General features: G+C 49.2%; 1 protein-coding gene across 2 annotated transcripts in view; it reads right to left on the bottom strand.

Annotated features, from left to right (window-relative positions):
• Nucleotides 1-17,385, bottom strand: part of DNAH1 (dynein axonemal heavy chain 1) — a 1,443,760-nt gene that overhangs the window by 1,314,165 nt on the left and 112,210 nt on the right. For both annotated transcript variants that reach the window (XM_078661462.1, XM_078661463.1), the window contains exon 10: nucleotides 11,739-11,896. In XM_078661462.1, coding sequence (XP_078517588.1) covers nucleotides 11,739-11,896 — 158 coding nt within the window. The remainder of the gene's footprint in view (nucleotides 1-11,738; nucleotides 11,897-17,385) is intronic.

The raw sequence follows: 17,385 nt of genomic DNA, 5'->3' as shown, positions 1-17,385 counted from the left end.
AGCACCCCACCATAGAGTGGATGCATCCGTTATCACTGTGGCCACCGATGGAGGCAGTTGAAAAGGCTTTCCTTGAGACAGGTTGCCTTCCACTCCCCACCAAGCCAGATCCGCTGCAGTTTCTCTGGAGATCCTCACAGACTCCCTGAGATCTCCGTTGTGCTGATACCACGGACTGCGGAGGCACCACTGGAGCGCCCTCATGTGCCAGCGTGCATGGTTGACCAACAGAATGCAGGAAGCCATCAGACTGAGCAGGCGAAGGACCTTCATAACTGGAACGACCGCTCCATTGTGAAATAAAGGAATTAACTCCTGTATGTCGCGAATCCTTTGAGGTGGAGGGAATGAACGACACACAGTTGTGTCCAGTACCGCACCTATGAACAGGTTGCGCTGGGAGGGCACCAGGTGAGATTTGGGTACATTTATCGAAAAACCCAATCTGTGTAACAACTGAGTTGTTTCTTGCAAATGATGGAGCACTACCTCTGGGGATTCGGCTTTAATCAGCCAATCGTCCAGATACGGGAATACCGGTATCCCCGATCTTCTGAGATGTGCCGCCACCACAGCCATCACCATGGTGAAAACTCGAGGCGCAGTAGTAGGACCAAACGGTAGGACCACAAACTGGTAGTGCTGTGAACCCACCGTAAAACGGAGATACTTCCTGTGCGACTGCAGGATAGGGATGGGAAAATATGGATCCTGCAAGTATATTGACACCATCCAGTCTTCTTCCATCAGCGCCTGAAGAACCTGTGCAAGGGTGAGCATCTTGAACTTCTCCTGTTTCAGGTAAAGGTTCAAGATCCTGAAATCCAGGATTGGACGAAGCCTGCCATCCTTCTTGGGTATCAGGAAATACCGGGAGTAGCATCCCTGACCCCTTTCCTGCTCTGGAACCAACTCTATTGCACCCTTTCTTATCAGTGTCTGGACTTCCTCCTGCAGGAGTAACAGGTGTTCCTCCGTGCAAAAACCTTGGCAAGGAGGGTAATTTGGAGGGAATCCCCGAAAGTGAAGAGCATACCCATTTTCTACGAGATTGAGAACCCAAAGATCTGATGTAACCGATTCCCTATCCCGTAGAAAATAGGTAAGCCGACCCCCTACTGGACCCGCATGATCCTGAATGGCGGATCTAAGGCTGCTTTTCTGTGGCTGGGGGGTTGGAAGAGGCGGAGGAGGAGGAGGCATAAAGTCCTCGAGGACGAGCTCTTTGCTTACCCCTGTAAGACCTGTACAGGGGGTTTTGCTGCTGCTGCTGCTGTTGAAATTGCCGGTAGGGGCTAAAGGAAGAAAGTCCAAAACCTCTATACCTTTTGGTAGATGAACCCCTGGTCTGCAGCCCCAAAGATTTGGCAGTAGCCTTACTGTCCTGAAATCTCTCTAAGGCTGTGTCAGCTTTTTTTCCAAAAAGTCCAACACCGTCAAAAGGCAGATCCAATAATGCGGCCTGGACGTCCGCCGAAAAGTCCGATGACTTCAGCCAAGCAGATCTCCTAGAGGCAACAGCGGTTCCCATGATGTGAGCAACCGAATCAGCAGTGTCCAGTCCACTCTGGATCACCTGGCGTGCAGCCGCCTGTGCATCGGTCAACACTTCCTCAAAATCCTTCCTGTTGTCATCAGAAATTTTAGGAGCCAACAGAAGCAGCGAATCCATAAGGGCATGAATGTATCTTCCCATAAGGCAAGTGGCATTAGTTGACATTAAAGCCATACTTGCTGAAGAAAAGGACTTCTTAGCAGTCTGGTCCTGTTTCTTGGCATCCTTATCCCCAGGCACTTGAGGAAAAGCGCCCACAGTCTTTTTAGAACAGGCTGCCTGAATAACAAGACTTTCAGGCGAAGGATGTGACGTCATAAATTCAGGGTCCCAGGTGCAACTCTATACCTCCTCGCAACACTTTTAGACACTGCAGGAGCTGTTAGAGGCTTGTTCCAAACCTCCAAAATAGGCTCAGTTAAAGCCTCATTAAAAGGGAGCTACGGCTCAATTACAGAACTTGGGGAATGGAGAACCTCAGTCAGAAGATTAGATTTAAATTCGACTGTAGGCAAGGTTAAATTCAAGTTCTGCAGCCTTCCTCATGACCATGTGGTATGGCTTAACATCCTTTGAAGGAGCATCAGACACAGATGGCAGCTCCCATTCAGGAGAAAGCTCCAGACCACTAGCCTCTGCTAGATCTTCAAAACAATCATCTTGAAGCTCACCTTCCTCCATCTCAGCCTCAGCTTCCCCATACCTTTGTTCTTCCAAGAGGCGCTGAGCATCCCTCCTAGATCTCTCCTTCAACAGCCGCGCCGTCGGATCCGTTAACGACTCCGACGGAGCCGGGATAGACGTCAGGATCGATTCCGAAGGCCCAGGGCGCTGTTCACGAGGTCGACTCGGAGCAGGCGACGTCGGTATCGGCGTCGACGACCTCGGCGGGGCCGAGTACTGCCAAGGCGGCGTCGGAGCCGGCATGAAAGGCATAAAGGGAGCTGGAGCATAGGAGTGGGGAACTCCTAAATTAAAAGCCAGAGGACCCATAGGACCCGAAGGTGCACCAGAGGGGTACCATGCTCTGGAAAAGACACCATACATAGCATTTAAAAATGCCGAAGGGTCTTGACCTGGGGCCGGGAAAGGAGGGTGAGAACCCTCAGACTGACCCTTTATAGGCTCAGGATTCGCCTCTTTTTCCACAGGTACTGAACCCTCATCCAAAGGGACCTCTTCATCCTCTCGAGCGGGGGACGAAACCGGAGATGGATTCGGAACCGGAGTCGGTGAATGAGCTCGCGATTCCAAAGGCGAAGCCTCACCTTCTGGATCCAAGACTTCCGGTGATGGAGACACAAAATCCTTCCCATGCTTCTTCTTAGGCGACTTCGGTCTCGAGTCCGAATCCTTACCGGAGTGATGGGATTGGGAGGAAGCGCTTGACACGACGCGCTAAAGCGGATACATTGAGACGGCCTTTCTTACGTGCAGCGTAGGCGGTAGCGGACGCGCCGACCTGCGCCAAAGGAGCGCCTAAGGAAAGCCCGTCTGTGCCCGTCCGAGCCAGGCCGGGCTAGGACGTGGATAGTGACGTGGAGAATGGCACTCCCTGTACTGGAAAAAGTTAGCTACAATGGCGAGCAGCTGCGAGCTATGAGAGGTTGCGCAACCGATATATGTCTCAGACCTTCCCAGTTAGAGGAGGTACGGATTTCCTGCCCTCACTGCACTCGTAGTGGGCTAGCAAACGGTAAAACCAAATCTTACTGATTTGCCTTAATAAATTGTCGGTCCCGTCCAAAGCACGCGGTGGAAATCCACCTTCTTTTGGAGGAGCGAGACCTAGACGCCCTTTTTTTGACCGAGACGTGGCTTAATGAGGCATCTGATCCTGACATAGTTAGGGCTTTACCAGCTAGCTATTCTATCTGTAGGATGGACCGTCAAAAGGGTCGAGGAGGAGGAGTGGCTATCATTTATAAGAACATATTTCTATGTAGAACATCCGAGAGCCCTCTTGCGGACTGTGAGAGCCTAGGATTTTCCATTTCTTTCTCCCCCATATGTGCTCTCTCTGGTATTCTTGTCTATAGGCCACCGGGAGCATATAACAGTTTCTGCAACAACCTCCTCGACAAGATCTCCCTCTCCATCAGTAGTATACCTAATTTCTCCAACATGGGTGACCTTAATATACAGCTTGATAAATCAGAGACTTCTGCATCGCAACATCTAGTGGACACCTTAGGGGTAGTCCAACTTAAACAAATTGTCTCTGGACCAACGCACTCAGCAGGTCACTTAATCGACCACTTCTTTACTAACCTGGGTAATATCAGCAGTGATCAGCCCATCTTTGTTCCTTGGTCGGATCATGCTCTGCTCTCATTTATCTGGTCCCCACCTGTTCAAAGTGATTTAGCTAGCCTTTCAAAGAAGTCGTGCCGAACATGGTCCAAGCTATCCGCGGAGGAATGGGACGTCGCCTTGAAGAGGTATCCCCTGGTCATTCACGACAATCCCGTCATCGCCAACGCTGCCTTCAATAACTGGCTAGATATTACCTTAGATTCCACCCTGCCCAAGAAAAAAGTGTGCCATCGGTCTGGCCCTAATAAGAAGCCGTGGTATTCTGGGGAATTAAAGGGTCTTAAACAATGTTGCAAACAGGCTGAAAGGAAATGGAGGAAAGATTTTTCAGTCGTCAGTAAAAATGAATACAGATTAGCGCTTAGAACGTATATGGTCCAATTAAAAAATGCGTAATCGGTGTATTTCCAGGAAAAGATCTCGGACGCAGCTAATATGCCCAGGGAAATCTTTAAAATATTTCAATCCTTGGTCCCCCCCCCCGTTCCATTAATGCCTCCCCTGACCCCCAAAAACGATGTGACGACCTCGCCTCCTTTTTTTGCTGCCAAGGTGACTAACATCTACTCTGGCTTTCTCACAGGAGTCCAGCCCCCTGTCCCGATGGAGACTGGGGACACTGTCCCTCCAGCGGTCGTCCCAGATTCTCATGGAAGTCTTGAGTCCTTTCCGTTACTCGATCTAGCCATGGTGGAAAGGCTTCTTGGCAATCTTAAATCCGGTTCCCCCATGGATGTTGCGCCGCCCTCAGCACTCAAACAGGTATCGGCGACTGTGTGTCCCGCCATAATGCACGTCATAAACTCCTCCCTGGAGTCAGGGGTGGTTCCCCCTAATTGGAAAATGGCTAAAGTCAAGGCCCTCTTAAAAAAAACAATCTGGACCCTGAAGATCTTTCTAATTACAGGCCTATTTCGATGCTACCTGGGCTTAGCAAAATAGCCGAAAAACATGTCAATCAAGTGCTATCCTCATTTGTAGAAACCATGGGAGCACTCCATCCTACAAAGACGGGATTCCGAGCCAAGCAGGGGACAGAAACTGCTCTGGTGGCGGTGGTGGAGGCAACCAGGAGTATTGTGGATGCAGGAGGCTGCGCTTGGGTGGTCCTGTTGGACCTCAGCGCAGCCTTCGATACAGTCAACCGCCCTCTCCTGCTAAACCGTCTCCGTCGGGCGGGAGTTTCCGGAATGGCCCTCAGATGGCTCCAGTCCTTTTTGTCGGAGATATTCTTCTCCATCTGTGAGGATGAGGTGTCATCGGAACAACGTCCACTGCATCATGGTGTTCCCCAGGGATCCTCACTCAGCCCCACCATGTTTTTTTTTTTTTTTTAATTTCAAAGTATTTTTATTGCGTTTTAGAACAGAAAAAAAAACAGGCATGGCATAGCAATGGACAATCAACAGGCAGGTTAGGCGGGCGAGACAGACAGACACGTCTTCTCTAATAAGCATTAGGAGAGCAGGATGATCATGCCCAGATGGAAAGGTGGTGCCCGGAGGTCGAGAGAAGCCCCTAGTCGGAGCAACAAGTAAAAAAAAAAAAAAAAAAGCCAGCCCTAAGAACCCCCCCCCCTAACACCCAACACTAACGCCCCTCCCCACCCCACCAGTACGCCATTCTTCCATAGTAATCGTGTGAGCTATAGCTAGTCTAAGTGTATCAAGGTGCCTCGGGTCGCGGTCGGTCCACCATGCAGTCTGTAAGGCGTAGGATACGAAGGTACTTCGGGCAAGTGATTTCATGGAATTCTCTGGAGAGCAACGTCAGGAGCGGCTGCCAAGTAGTTCGGAATGCGTCAGATGTATGTATGAGTGTGGCCTGGATCCGTTCCATGCCTAACGTGAACCACAACTTGTGTAGCCAGCCAGTGTGGGTGGGTGGGATAGTGGAGCCCCAGAGCGACAGGACATGTTGCGACGCTGCCTGCATAGCGATGCCCATCTGTTTGCCGCGAACTGATCTCAGGGGGAATGTAAGTGCATTGGGAAGCCCTAGGAGTGTGTATGCTGGGAAGCGTGGGATCTCAGTGTCGAACGTGGAATCAATATCGTCCAGGACAACCTTCCAGTACTCCTGCAAGGCGGGACATTCCCACAGGAGGTGAGTCAGTGTACCCCGGCTGCCACATCCTCTCCAACACAGCGCGCTTCGGGTCGGGTTGCCTTGATTGAGTCTCGCTGGGGTAAGGTGCCAATAGATAGCCAATTTTATCGCCGATTCCCTGGCTTTGGTATTGCGGGTAGTGTGGGCGGCCCTGTAGTATATGTGGTTCCACTCTATTGAGGAGAGAGGTCTTCCGAATTCAGCTTCCCATCGCCGTTGTCCAGCAGTTTTAGCAGGGTCGGCAGCAGGGGAGAGCATCCGATAGAGGTCTGAGATAAGATGTTTATCTGAGTCCTTGGACACGAGCCAGCGTTCGAACGGTGTCATTTGCCGGCCGACCAGAGGGGCAACGTCCGGCCGCAAGAGCCAGTGGCGGATTTGGAAATATTGAAACATGTGAGGGTTATCCACTCCATAGTCTCGCGAGATGTCGGCGAGAGGGAGGAACCCCTCCACAGCAAAGAGGTGCCCAGCCGATCGGCAAGGCGTGTCACGCCATTGCGGGAAAGCTCGAGTGTCCGTGCCGGGCGGGAATGCGGGATTGTCAAAAAGCGGGGTAAGCGGGGATGGGAAGGTCGTGAGGCCCCGTTTGACCGCTACCATGTCCCAGGCTGCCATAGTGGTCCGAGTAATAGGGGAGCGGAGGAGGTAACGTGGCCTGTGCTGGCGCGCAAGAAACGGTATCTTCCAAAGGGGGGTCTGTGCCATGGCCCTGTCCTGAAAGAGCCATCTCTTCTCTGATTCGGGCCGGTACCACTCCACTAGATACCGAATTTGCGAGGCCTGGAAGTATTGCAGCAAGTTTGGGATCCCGAGGCCGCCCTCGTCGACCGTCCTGTGCGCTACTCGTCGATGTAGCCTGGCGCGTTTCTTCTCCCACACAAATTGGTGAAGATCATGTTGGAGGTCAGCTAGCATTCCCGTTGGCGGCGACACCGGGAGGGTCTGAAAGATGTATAATATCTTGGGTAGGACCGACATCTTTACCGCCGCGATCCTGCCAAGTAAGGAGAGGGGTTGCTTTGACCAACGCGCAAGATCGGCCCGGATCTGGGATGATAAAGTAGAGTAGTTGTAATTGACCGTCGAGGCCGTAGAGGAGGTCAGGGTAATCCCCAGGTATGGAAGCCGAGTGGTGGACCGCAGGTGGCATCCGAAGGTAGGTGGTGGGTTATTAGGAAGAGCATGGCTGCCAAGGGGCAGTATCAGGGACTTCCCCTGGTTAACCTTGAAACCGGACACCGCGCCGAATTGTTCCAGCTCCGCCAGAAGCGCCGGTATGGAGCTAGATGGGCGGTCCAAAGCGGCGATTATGTCGTCCGCGTACAGTCCCACCACGTGGGGTTCGTTGCCGAAAGACATTCCCGTAATGTGAGGATTATCGCGGATTTTCTGCGCTAAGGGCTCCACGTATAGAGCAAATAAGAGGGGTGAGAGGGGACATCCCTGGCGGGTTCCTCTCTGTATCTCGAAGGGGTCGGACTAGCCCCACCATGTTTAACATCTACATGAGACCTCTCGCTGAGGTGGTGCTTCCCTGGGGAATACAGCTTGTCACCTACGCCGATGATATGCAGCTGGTTGTCTCACTGGCCAGGGATGACACCTTAGACCAGGGGATTAACCACCTGACCCCCTGTCTTACTAAGGTTTTGGACTGGATGACTGCCTCATTCTTGAAGCTAAATGGGTCGAAAACCGACATCATGCTGCTAGGATATAAAGCTCCCATTAACCTGGACCCCTGGTGGCCAAACTGCCTTGGCCCTCCTCCCACCCCAAAGACCCAAATTAAAAGCCTCGGGGTCTGGCTGGACTCCACCTTGGGATTTCAAGTGCAGGCAAAAAAAGTTGCTGCGACCTGCTACGGTCTGCTCAGGGTCCTCAGGAAGGTCCTGACTTTTCTTCCGCTTGAGGCCAGACGCGTGCTGGTCCAGTCATTGATCCTCTCCCGGCTGGATTATGCAAATGCCGTTTATCTTGGGGCCCTAGCAGGATCTATTCAAATATTGCAATCTGTGCAGAACTGCGCAGCACGGTTACTCATGAACGTTCCCAGACGCAGCTCGGCGAAGGCCTCACTTCGGTCTCTCCATTGGCTGCCGATACAGGAAAGGATCCTGTTTAAAACCATGTGTATGGCACACAAGTCCATTTCCAATAATGGCCCAGCCATTCTCTGCCCCCTGTTTCGCCGTCAGCAATCTCTTAGATCCTTGAGATCCAACCAGCGTAATTTGCTGGCAGTCCCGAGGGTGAAGCGGGCTTGCATGGGCGGTCGCCAACTCTCTCTCCAAGCAGCCAAGTTTTGGAACACACTACCTGACAACATCAGGCTTGAATCTAATCATCTGGCATTCAGGAAGCTACTGAAGACATTCTTGTTTCACTGAGTGTCTTTACTTTTGTTCTTGGGTCTTACAGCGCTGGGATGCCTGAGGGTAGCCATGCGCTATAGAAGAGCATACTCATTCATTCATTCATGTCGAAACCCATGCCTTCGTTTCTTATGTTTTTTCTTCGACTTCGTAGCATGATCAGATGAAGACCTCGAAGGCGATGCCGTACGGGATCTTGACCGCGACCTCGACCTCAACTTCGACCTCGCCCTTCTCGAACGTGATCTCAAAGTCTTCTTTTCTCTACTACCTCTCAACTTCGCCATCAGAAGCTGGGTCTCCCTCTCACGAAGCGCCTTCGGGTTCATTTTTCTACACAAAGAGCAGCCGTCGACATTATGGTCCGAACTCAGGCACCAGATACAATACTCGTACGGGTCCGTGATAGACATCATCTTGCCGCACTCCCTACAAGGCTTGAACCCGGTCTTCTTAGTCGACATCGCTAGAGACACAAAGAAGCAGGAAAATCGAGAAAACAGTAACAAAGTTACCAACAGCTACAGAGATTCCCCAAAACCGTTAGCGTCGAGGACGCGGAAAAAAGGGAATTGATGTCATCACGCCGGCGTGGGCCTATTATGGTGTCAGTGACGTCAGCGGAGTCGCGCGCGTTGCCGTGCCTCTATGACGTCGTCCACGTCGGCGCGAAGCTACAAAAAGAATTTCCGTATGTTGCTGACGCAAGGGGGATATTCACAAGGTGAGGAATCCACTGGCAGATGTATCTATCAGAAATAACATGCATGCCATTGATGAGTGCATCAAGAAGGAGTGATATATTTATGTTGACAGCCGCATGGACTGAAAGCTGTGTCCAATGACAGACACTTTCTGTTTGAGTTTGTTGACATAAAGGGTAGCTTGGAGAACAGACATTCACGATTAAATTGGAGAGTGACTCACTCACAAGTTGAAGTTGTTCCCCTCTGCCATTTTTGCATGTCATATCAATCCTGTGCACTCAACACCTTGTAGACCGCACCAAGCATTTTCTTAAAGCACAACCTATGACTCTTCTGGGAATTAGGTATACCCAAAGTGTGTCTCCACTTGTAGTGAAGGGTAGACACTGTAACCTCACTAAGCCATAAGTGGAAGTGAATCTCTGGTGTGAGGGCATGGACCTTTTTGCCTGCACGTCTAGAAAGAAGATATGCTGGCTCTCTTTTTGAAATCCGGTTTGTCCTTTTACTTCTCCGAAGGTAAATAAAGTAAATAGCGACAAGTGGCATGCCTTGACCACTCATCCATACTATCATTGAAGAGTCAAGTCTAGCCTAATGATGCCACAGAACACAAGCACCACTTACTAATGAAGTCCAACAGGTGGGGGATTGGTTTGGTTCACGCTCTGAGGGAGTCTAGCCTCTTTAGAGTTGAACTGTTCTTATTGGACAAAACAAAATCTGATTTGCAAATGGCTCTTTGGAACGATGCAGTGAGTGAAAACAATGGACTGGAATGCAGTTTGAGCAATTACCAGTGACTGAGATATTTGCAATCAACCCACCAATCACGTTTGTGTTTCAAAACAACATATTATGTCAGGAAAACATGCCTTATGAAAGGCAAAGTGTTTAGTTTTTTTTTAATGCTTAAAAATAAATCATTTAACTGCTACTCATACAAGGCATTCTGGGGTGGCTCAGCCTGTGAGAGGCATCATTTCCTCAAAAACTGACTCAGTATGGAATAACTGTACCTTGTTATTGGGTGTATGTGTCACAAAGATCAGAAGTATTCTAAAAACGTATGAAAAATTACGATGATTCATTTGATATAGACGTAAATGAATGAATGAGGGGGAACTTGTAACGCGCAACTTAGCCCAAGGGCATCAAGGCGCCAGCCATAACAAGATGGACAGACAGACAGACAGATAATCTCACAGCACCGGATTCAAGATCTACAGGTACACCTACGAAAAGAGCCAGGTTTTTAGTTGTTTACGGATAAGCACCAGAGAGGATTGTCCTACCAATTCTGAAGGGAGGGAATTCCAGAGCTTGGGAGCCAGAGTGGAGAAGGCACTACCTCCCCATCTAGCTTTTGCAAATCTGGGGACAGAAAAAGATTTTTAGAAGAGGAGCGAAGGACTCTGCTGGGGCTATAGGGATGAAGAAGGGACTTGATGCCTTCAGATCACGAGCCATAGAAGGCCCCATGGGCAAGACAGAGAAGTTTGAAGGATATCCTACACTGGACAGGGAGCCAGTGGAGGTTTTTTCGGGCCAGGGATACAGAGGAAAGTCGTGGAAGATCCAGAGCAATGCTGGCCGCGGCGTTCTGCACCATCTGGAGACGATGAACAGAGCTCTAATTTATGCCCCCATACAACGCGTTACAATAGTCCAGTCTCGAAGAGACAAGAGCAACTGTGACTTGTTTCCGGGCAGCAGGAAAGAGGTAGGCTGCAATCTTTCTGAGGATCCTGATAACAGCACGTGCCATCTCTCTTCCAATTCTCCTCCTCTACACATTCCTCTCCACAGTATACCCACTCTCTCCCCAGTGAAAGAAGTGACCTGATCCGAGCAGGTCCACAAGCTATGTACTAAGAAAAACTAGCTATGAGTGCCACCCGCACTAATGAAGATATCAACTGAACCGGTAAGCTTCGGGCACACAAAAGTGCAAATCCCATGAGTTAGGCCTGTTGACAAAATAAGAGTAATATCAGTGAAGGTTGCAAATTAATGAACTACTAGGTGTGACACAGACAATGGAAGACTGAACTGCATGTAAGAAGCACTTCAATAGGTGAAAAGCACATAAAAATACCACCACATACTCTGAAAGACAACACTACATTTCAACAATGTATACCCTCCTTTCCAACCTTTACAATGAAAGCATTTTACTCTACACAATGTTTAACAGCATGATCTCAAAGATAGAAGTAGCCCGGTGTATCCAAAAGATGAACATGAAAGATGGACAGTCTGAGCCTACAGATGATGTAATTATTTTTAAATGCACGCTATGGAAAGGACAAACTGAATGGAGGTCCAGCCAGACATGAATAAGCTGAATTGACAGATGCACACCCTATTGAACTTAACCTGATTAAAGAAATGCCTTAAATTATGGAAGAAATAACCTTGGTTGTAGGAGTTCTATAAACTGTGGGAGACAACCAATTAAAGGATCAATCAAAACTAGGAAGGTGTAAACTAGAAGGAAATTGTTCCATAAATTATAGAGAGAATGAATTTAGTGTTTGAAGGACTCTGTCAACCATGGAAATATATGACAAGGCAAAGGTTAATATTAAGAAAATTAAGTCTTGTCCCAGTGTGGGAGGATATGAAGGATACGGTTACATGAGCAGATTATGCATGTAAACTTACACTCACCTTTTTTCAATACAGGTTCCACCTTTGTATCTGGAAGCAAAACATAAGAAAACATCTGTGGCTTCGAAGAGACGACCTGGTCGAAGATCATCTTATTCATAGTTCGTGAATATTCCAGACCCGCTTCCAATTCCAGACGGCCCATGTGATCCAATACCCTAAATACACAAAGAAGGTTTAGCAAGTAGAAGTACTGCAAGCATGTTCTGCAGCATAAAATGAATGAGAATTAAGGAATTAGCGATTAAATGAGATTAGGAAAACATTCAATAGACCTAGCAAAGTAATGTTTTTTATATAGTGCTTATTACTGTGGTTGTGCCACATATACTAATTGTAAATAACCAGTCTTACTAGTTCACATTTTAATGGTATTCAATTTACATACCTCAAAAGGATACCTCAAAAGAATGTTAGCCTAAATGCGATTCAAACCTGTGATCTCCAGGTCCGATAAGATGTAAAGTTAACAAGTCATTGTTCAAGCTTTGACCTGAAGGTATGAGAAGTAAGGGCTGTGAATAATGATATCTAAGGACCATTAAATAGCAAGGAACAGGAGAGTGACTCAAGAATTTAGCCGAAGCTTGCCTACCATTGTTGTTTTATAAATTCACTAGACTACTCGACAGAGCAGATTTTTTTTTTAATGGCTCATCGTCTGATTCAAACAGGTAAGTTGCACTTTTGAGTACGTTTACACTTTGTTGTAAGTTTACTACTTTAGGTGCTCACAAACTCCAAGTGCAGACTTACTACAAATGAGTAAGTCACAAGACTCCACCCGAGTAATACAATTGGCTTACTCTTGTGTGGGTGGGTGACGTATCTCCCTAAACCTCTCCCTGACCATCTCCAATCTCTTAAAAAACAAGTTACTTACCTTCAATAATGCCTTTTCTGGTAGAGACTCTAGGTAAGAACAGATTTCTAACCTTTTGAATATCCTCAGGCGTCAGACAGGATCCGGAAACTTTTACAGAGAAAATTTTCAATAAGAAATTTCCTCCAGTGCCGACAGGGGGTGTCACATAGCATTGTATTGCGTCGCGCTGCTCAGTCCCATGCAGGTATGACATTGGGACCAGTACAAATAGGCCACCTGTGTGAGCCAGCATCAGTTTCTTTCTATACTCCATGCATGCCATCAGATATGGAGTCTCAAGAAACCAGCAACAGCCAGTGTTCACAATTTATAGATTGGCAACTTATTACATATATCTTGTAAGTGTCCATTCTACAGAACAGGGAGGTGGGAGGGTAGGCAAGGAACTTGTGGTTAGTTAGAGTCTCTACTAGAAAAGGCATTACGAAGGTAATAAACTTCTTCTGGTAGAGACTTTGAATCATGGATTCCTCACCTTTTGAATAGATGTCAAAGCAGTACCCCTCAGGTGGTGGGTCTGTGGAATTATTCATAATCAGAAATCTTGCAGGACGAATGAGCGAAATGACCAACTACCTAACGAACAAGTTACTTACCTTCGGTAACGCTTTTTCTGGTAGATACTATATCTGCCTGTGGATTCCTCACTTTGTGAATACCCCTTGCGTCAGCAACATTCGGAAATTCTTTTTTCGTAGCCTCGCGCCGACGTGGACTCCTGACGTCATAGAGACACGACCTCGCTCGCGACTCCGCTGACGTCACCGACGCCCATAATAGGCCCACGCCGGCGTGATGACATCAGTTCCGCCCTTTTTTCCGTGCCATCGAGGCACACGGACGGACCAATGACAGTAGAAATATACAAGTATACATAGTACACAATAATCAAGGCAAAACACACAGTGTTAAGCAAAAGCAGGAAAGCAATTGGAACATTTCCTTGACAACAAAATATATATACATTACATTACAGTAACTCCGGCATAGAAGATTGGACAACGGGGAGGCGGGTGGGTCAGTGAGGAATCCACAGGCAGATATAGTATCTACCAGAAAAAGCGTTACCGAAGGTAAGTACCATGTTCTTCTGATAGATACATCTGCCGTGTGGATTCCTCACCTTGTGAATAGAGTCCCACAGCAGTCCCTACTCCCGGAGGAGGGTGTCCACTCTTCTAGACCAGGAAATCCTGAAGGACAGAGCGCGCAAAGCGACCGTCCCTCCTCACTTCGGAGTCTAAGCAGTAATGCTTCGCGAAAGTGTGGAGGGAAGACCAAGTCGCCGCTCTACAAATATCTTCTACAGGCACACCTCTGGCCAATGCTGAGGTAGAAGACTTAGCTCTAGTAGAATGAGCCCTTATACCCTCTGGTGGTTCCTTACCGGCCAAAGAGTAGCAGATCTTTATGCAGAGGACGATCCATCTCGACAAAGTTCTCTTATGGACCGCTCTTCCTTTCTTGCAGCCAGCAAATCCAACGAAGAGCTGGTCTTCCAAACGAAAGTCCTTGGATCTGTCCAAGTAAAAGGACACCGCCCTCTTAGGGTCCAGACGGTGCAGTCTCTCTTCCTCCTTAGAAGGGTGAGGGGGAGGATAGAAGGAAGGTAAAGTAATGGACTGCCCTAGGTGGAAGGGAGTTACCACCTTAGGCAGAAAAGCAGCCCTGGTCCTGAGAACCATTCGATCAGCATGTATGGACAAGAAAGGGGGCTTGTGACAAAGAGCTTGAAGCTTACTTACCCTCCTTGCCGAGGTTATTGCAACGAGGAAGACTGTTTTAAGGGTAAGAAGCCTCAAGGGACATTTGTGGAGAGGCTCGAAAGGAGCACCCATCAAAAAGGTCAAGACCAGATTCAAGTCCCACTGAGGCACAATAAAAGGGACAGGAGGAAACATATTTATAAGTCCCTTTAAAAACCTTAAAACCACAGGTGACTTAAAAAGAGAAGGCTGGTCAGGCAAACAGAGAAAAGCTGACAGCGCAGAAAGATAACCTTTCACCGTGGCAACAGCAAGACCCTGCTGAGCCAGAGAAAGGGCAAACTGGAGAACGTGAGACAAATGGGCCTTCAAAGGATCGATAGACCTTTCCCCACACCACGAGACAAATTTCGCCCATCTATAAGAATAGATGGACTTAGTGGAGTCACGCCTGGCTGACAAGATGACATCCACAACGTCAGATGGGAGAGAAAAGGAAATCAGGTTGCCCCGCTCAATCTCCAGGCATGAAGGTGCAATGTCTGGAGGTGGGGGTGTAGAACCTGCCCCTCCATCTGAGAGAGGAGATCTACCCTGTGAGGGAGACGGAGAGGCGGGTGAGAGGAGAGGTGGAGAAGATCTGTATACCACACCCTTCTTGGCCAATCCGGGGCGACCAATATGACTTGGGCCCTGTCTTGCCGAATCTTCCTCAGAACCCGAGGAATCAAGGGTATGGGAGGAAACGCGTAAAGGAGTTGACCTCTCCAACTCAACTGAAACGCATCCCCCAAGGCTCCTTGCATCGGATACTGGAGACTGCAGAATGACAGGCAGTGAGCATTCTCGCGAGTGGCGAACAGGTCCACCCGAGGAGTCCCCCACATCTGAAAGATGTCGTGAACCACCCCCGGGTGAAGCCTCCACTTGTGGTCGGCAGAGAACTGCCGACTGAGACTGTCTGCACGAACGTTCAACACCCCGGCCAGATGATTTGCCATCAGACAAATCTGATGGTCCTGAACCCAGGACCAGAGACGCAGAGCCTCTCTGCAGAGACACTGCGACCCCACTCCTCCCTGCTTGTTGATGTACCACATCGCAGTCGTGTTGTCCGTCAGGACTTGGACTGACCGACCGCGAAGGGAAGGAAGGAAGGCCTTGAATGCCAAACGTATCGCCCGCAATTCTAAAAGGTTGATGTGAAGCAACCTTTCCTCTGGAGACCAAAGGCCCTTGACCTCCAGATCCCCCAGATGAGCACCCCACCCGAGAGTGGATGCATCCGTTATCACTGAGGCCACTGATGGAGGCAGATGAAAAGGCTTTCCTTGAGACAGATTGCCTTCCACGCCCCACCAAGACAGATCCGCTGCAGCTTCTCTGGAGATCCTCACCGACTCCCTGAGATCTCCGTTGTGTTGATACCACTGCCTGCGGAGGCACCACTGGAGTGCCCTCATGTGCCAGCGTGCATGACTGACCAACAGAATGCAAGAAGCCATCAGACCGAGCAGGCGGAGGACCTTCAGGACTGGAACAACCGCTCCATTGAAGAATAAAGGAATCATCTCCTGTATGTCGCGAATCCTTTGAGGGGGAGGGAATGCACGACATACAGTCGTGTCCAGTACAGCACCTATGAACAGGTTGCGCTGGGAGGGCACCAGGTGAGACTTGGGTACGTTTATCGAAAAATCCAACCTGAACAACAACAGTGTTGTCTCCTGCAGATGATGAAGCACTCTCTCTGACGACTCCGCTTTGATCAGCCAGTCGTCCAGATACGGGAATACAGGAATCCCCGATCTTCTGAGATGCGCCGCCACCACTGCCATCACCTTGGTGAAAACTCGAGGTGCAGTAGTAAGTCCAAACGGAAGGACCGCAAACTGGTAGTGCTGCGACCCCACCGTAAAACGGAGATACCTCCTGTGCGACTTCAGGATCGGAATATGAAAATACGCATCCTGCAAGTCGAGCGACACCATCCAGTCTTCTTCCAGCAGAGCCTGAAGAACCTGAGCAAGGGTGAGCATCTTGAATTTCTCCTGCTTCAGATAAAAATTCAAGATCCTGAGATCTAGGATTGGACGAAGCCTGCCATCCTTCTTGGGAATCAGGAAATACCGGGAGTAGCATCCCTGACCCCTTTCCTGCTCTGGGACCACCTCTATCGCACCTTTTCTCAATAGAGTTTGGACTTCCTCCTGAAGGAGTAACAGATGTTCCTCTGAGCAATACCCCTGGCAAGGAGGGTAATTGAGAGGGAATTTCCGAAAGGGAAGGGCATACCCATTCTCTACGAGATTGAGAACCCAAAGATCTGATGTAACCGATTCCCAATCTCGTAGAAAGTGGGTAAGCCGACCCCCCACTGGGCCTACATGATCCTGAATGGCGGATCTAGGGCTGCTTTTCTGTGGCTGGGGGGTTGGAAGAGGTGGAGGAGGCTTGACGCCCTCGAGGACGTGCCCTCTGCTTTCCTCTGTAAGACCTATATAAGGTATTCTGCTGCTGCTGCTGTTGCTGCTGCTGCTGGCCTTGTCTATACGACCGAAAGGAAGAGCGGCCAAATCCTCTAAATCTCCTGTTCGTTGCGCCCCTGACCTGAAGGCCAAGAGACCTAGCAGTTGCCCTGCTGTCCTTGAATCTTTCCAAGGCCGTGTCTGCTTTCTTTCCAAAAAGCCCCACACCATCGAAGGGCAAATCCAACAATGCAGACTGCACATCAGTTGAAAAATCAGAAGACTTTAACCAGGCTGAATGCCTCGTGGTAACCGCCGTGCCCATGATCCTTGCCACAGAATCCGTAGTATCAAGTCCACTTTGGATGACCTGACGAGCCGCCGCCTGAGAGTCAGACAAAGCTTCTTCAAAGTCTTTTCTACTTTCCTCAGGAACCTTAGGGACCAATGAACGCATAGAGTCCATAAGAGCATGAATGTATCTTCCCATAAGGCAAGTGGCGTTAGCAGACTTCAAAGCCATACTGGCCGAAGAAAAAACCTTTTTCGCCACTTGATCCTGCTTCTTGGCCTCTTTGTCGGCAGGT

The sequence above is a fragment of the Lissotriton helveticus genome, chromosome 9 (genome assembly GCF_964261635.1).
Source record: "Lissotriton helveticus chromosome 9, aLisHel1.1, whole genome shotgun sequence".
Taxonomy (NCBI): domain Eukaryota; kingdom Metazoa; phylum Chordata; class Amphibia; order Caudata; family Salamandridae; genus Lissotriton; species Lissotriton helveticus.
This window is presented reverse-complemented; position numbering and strand designations above follow the sequence as displayed.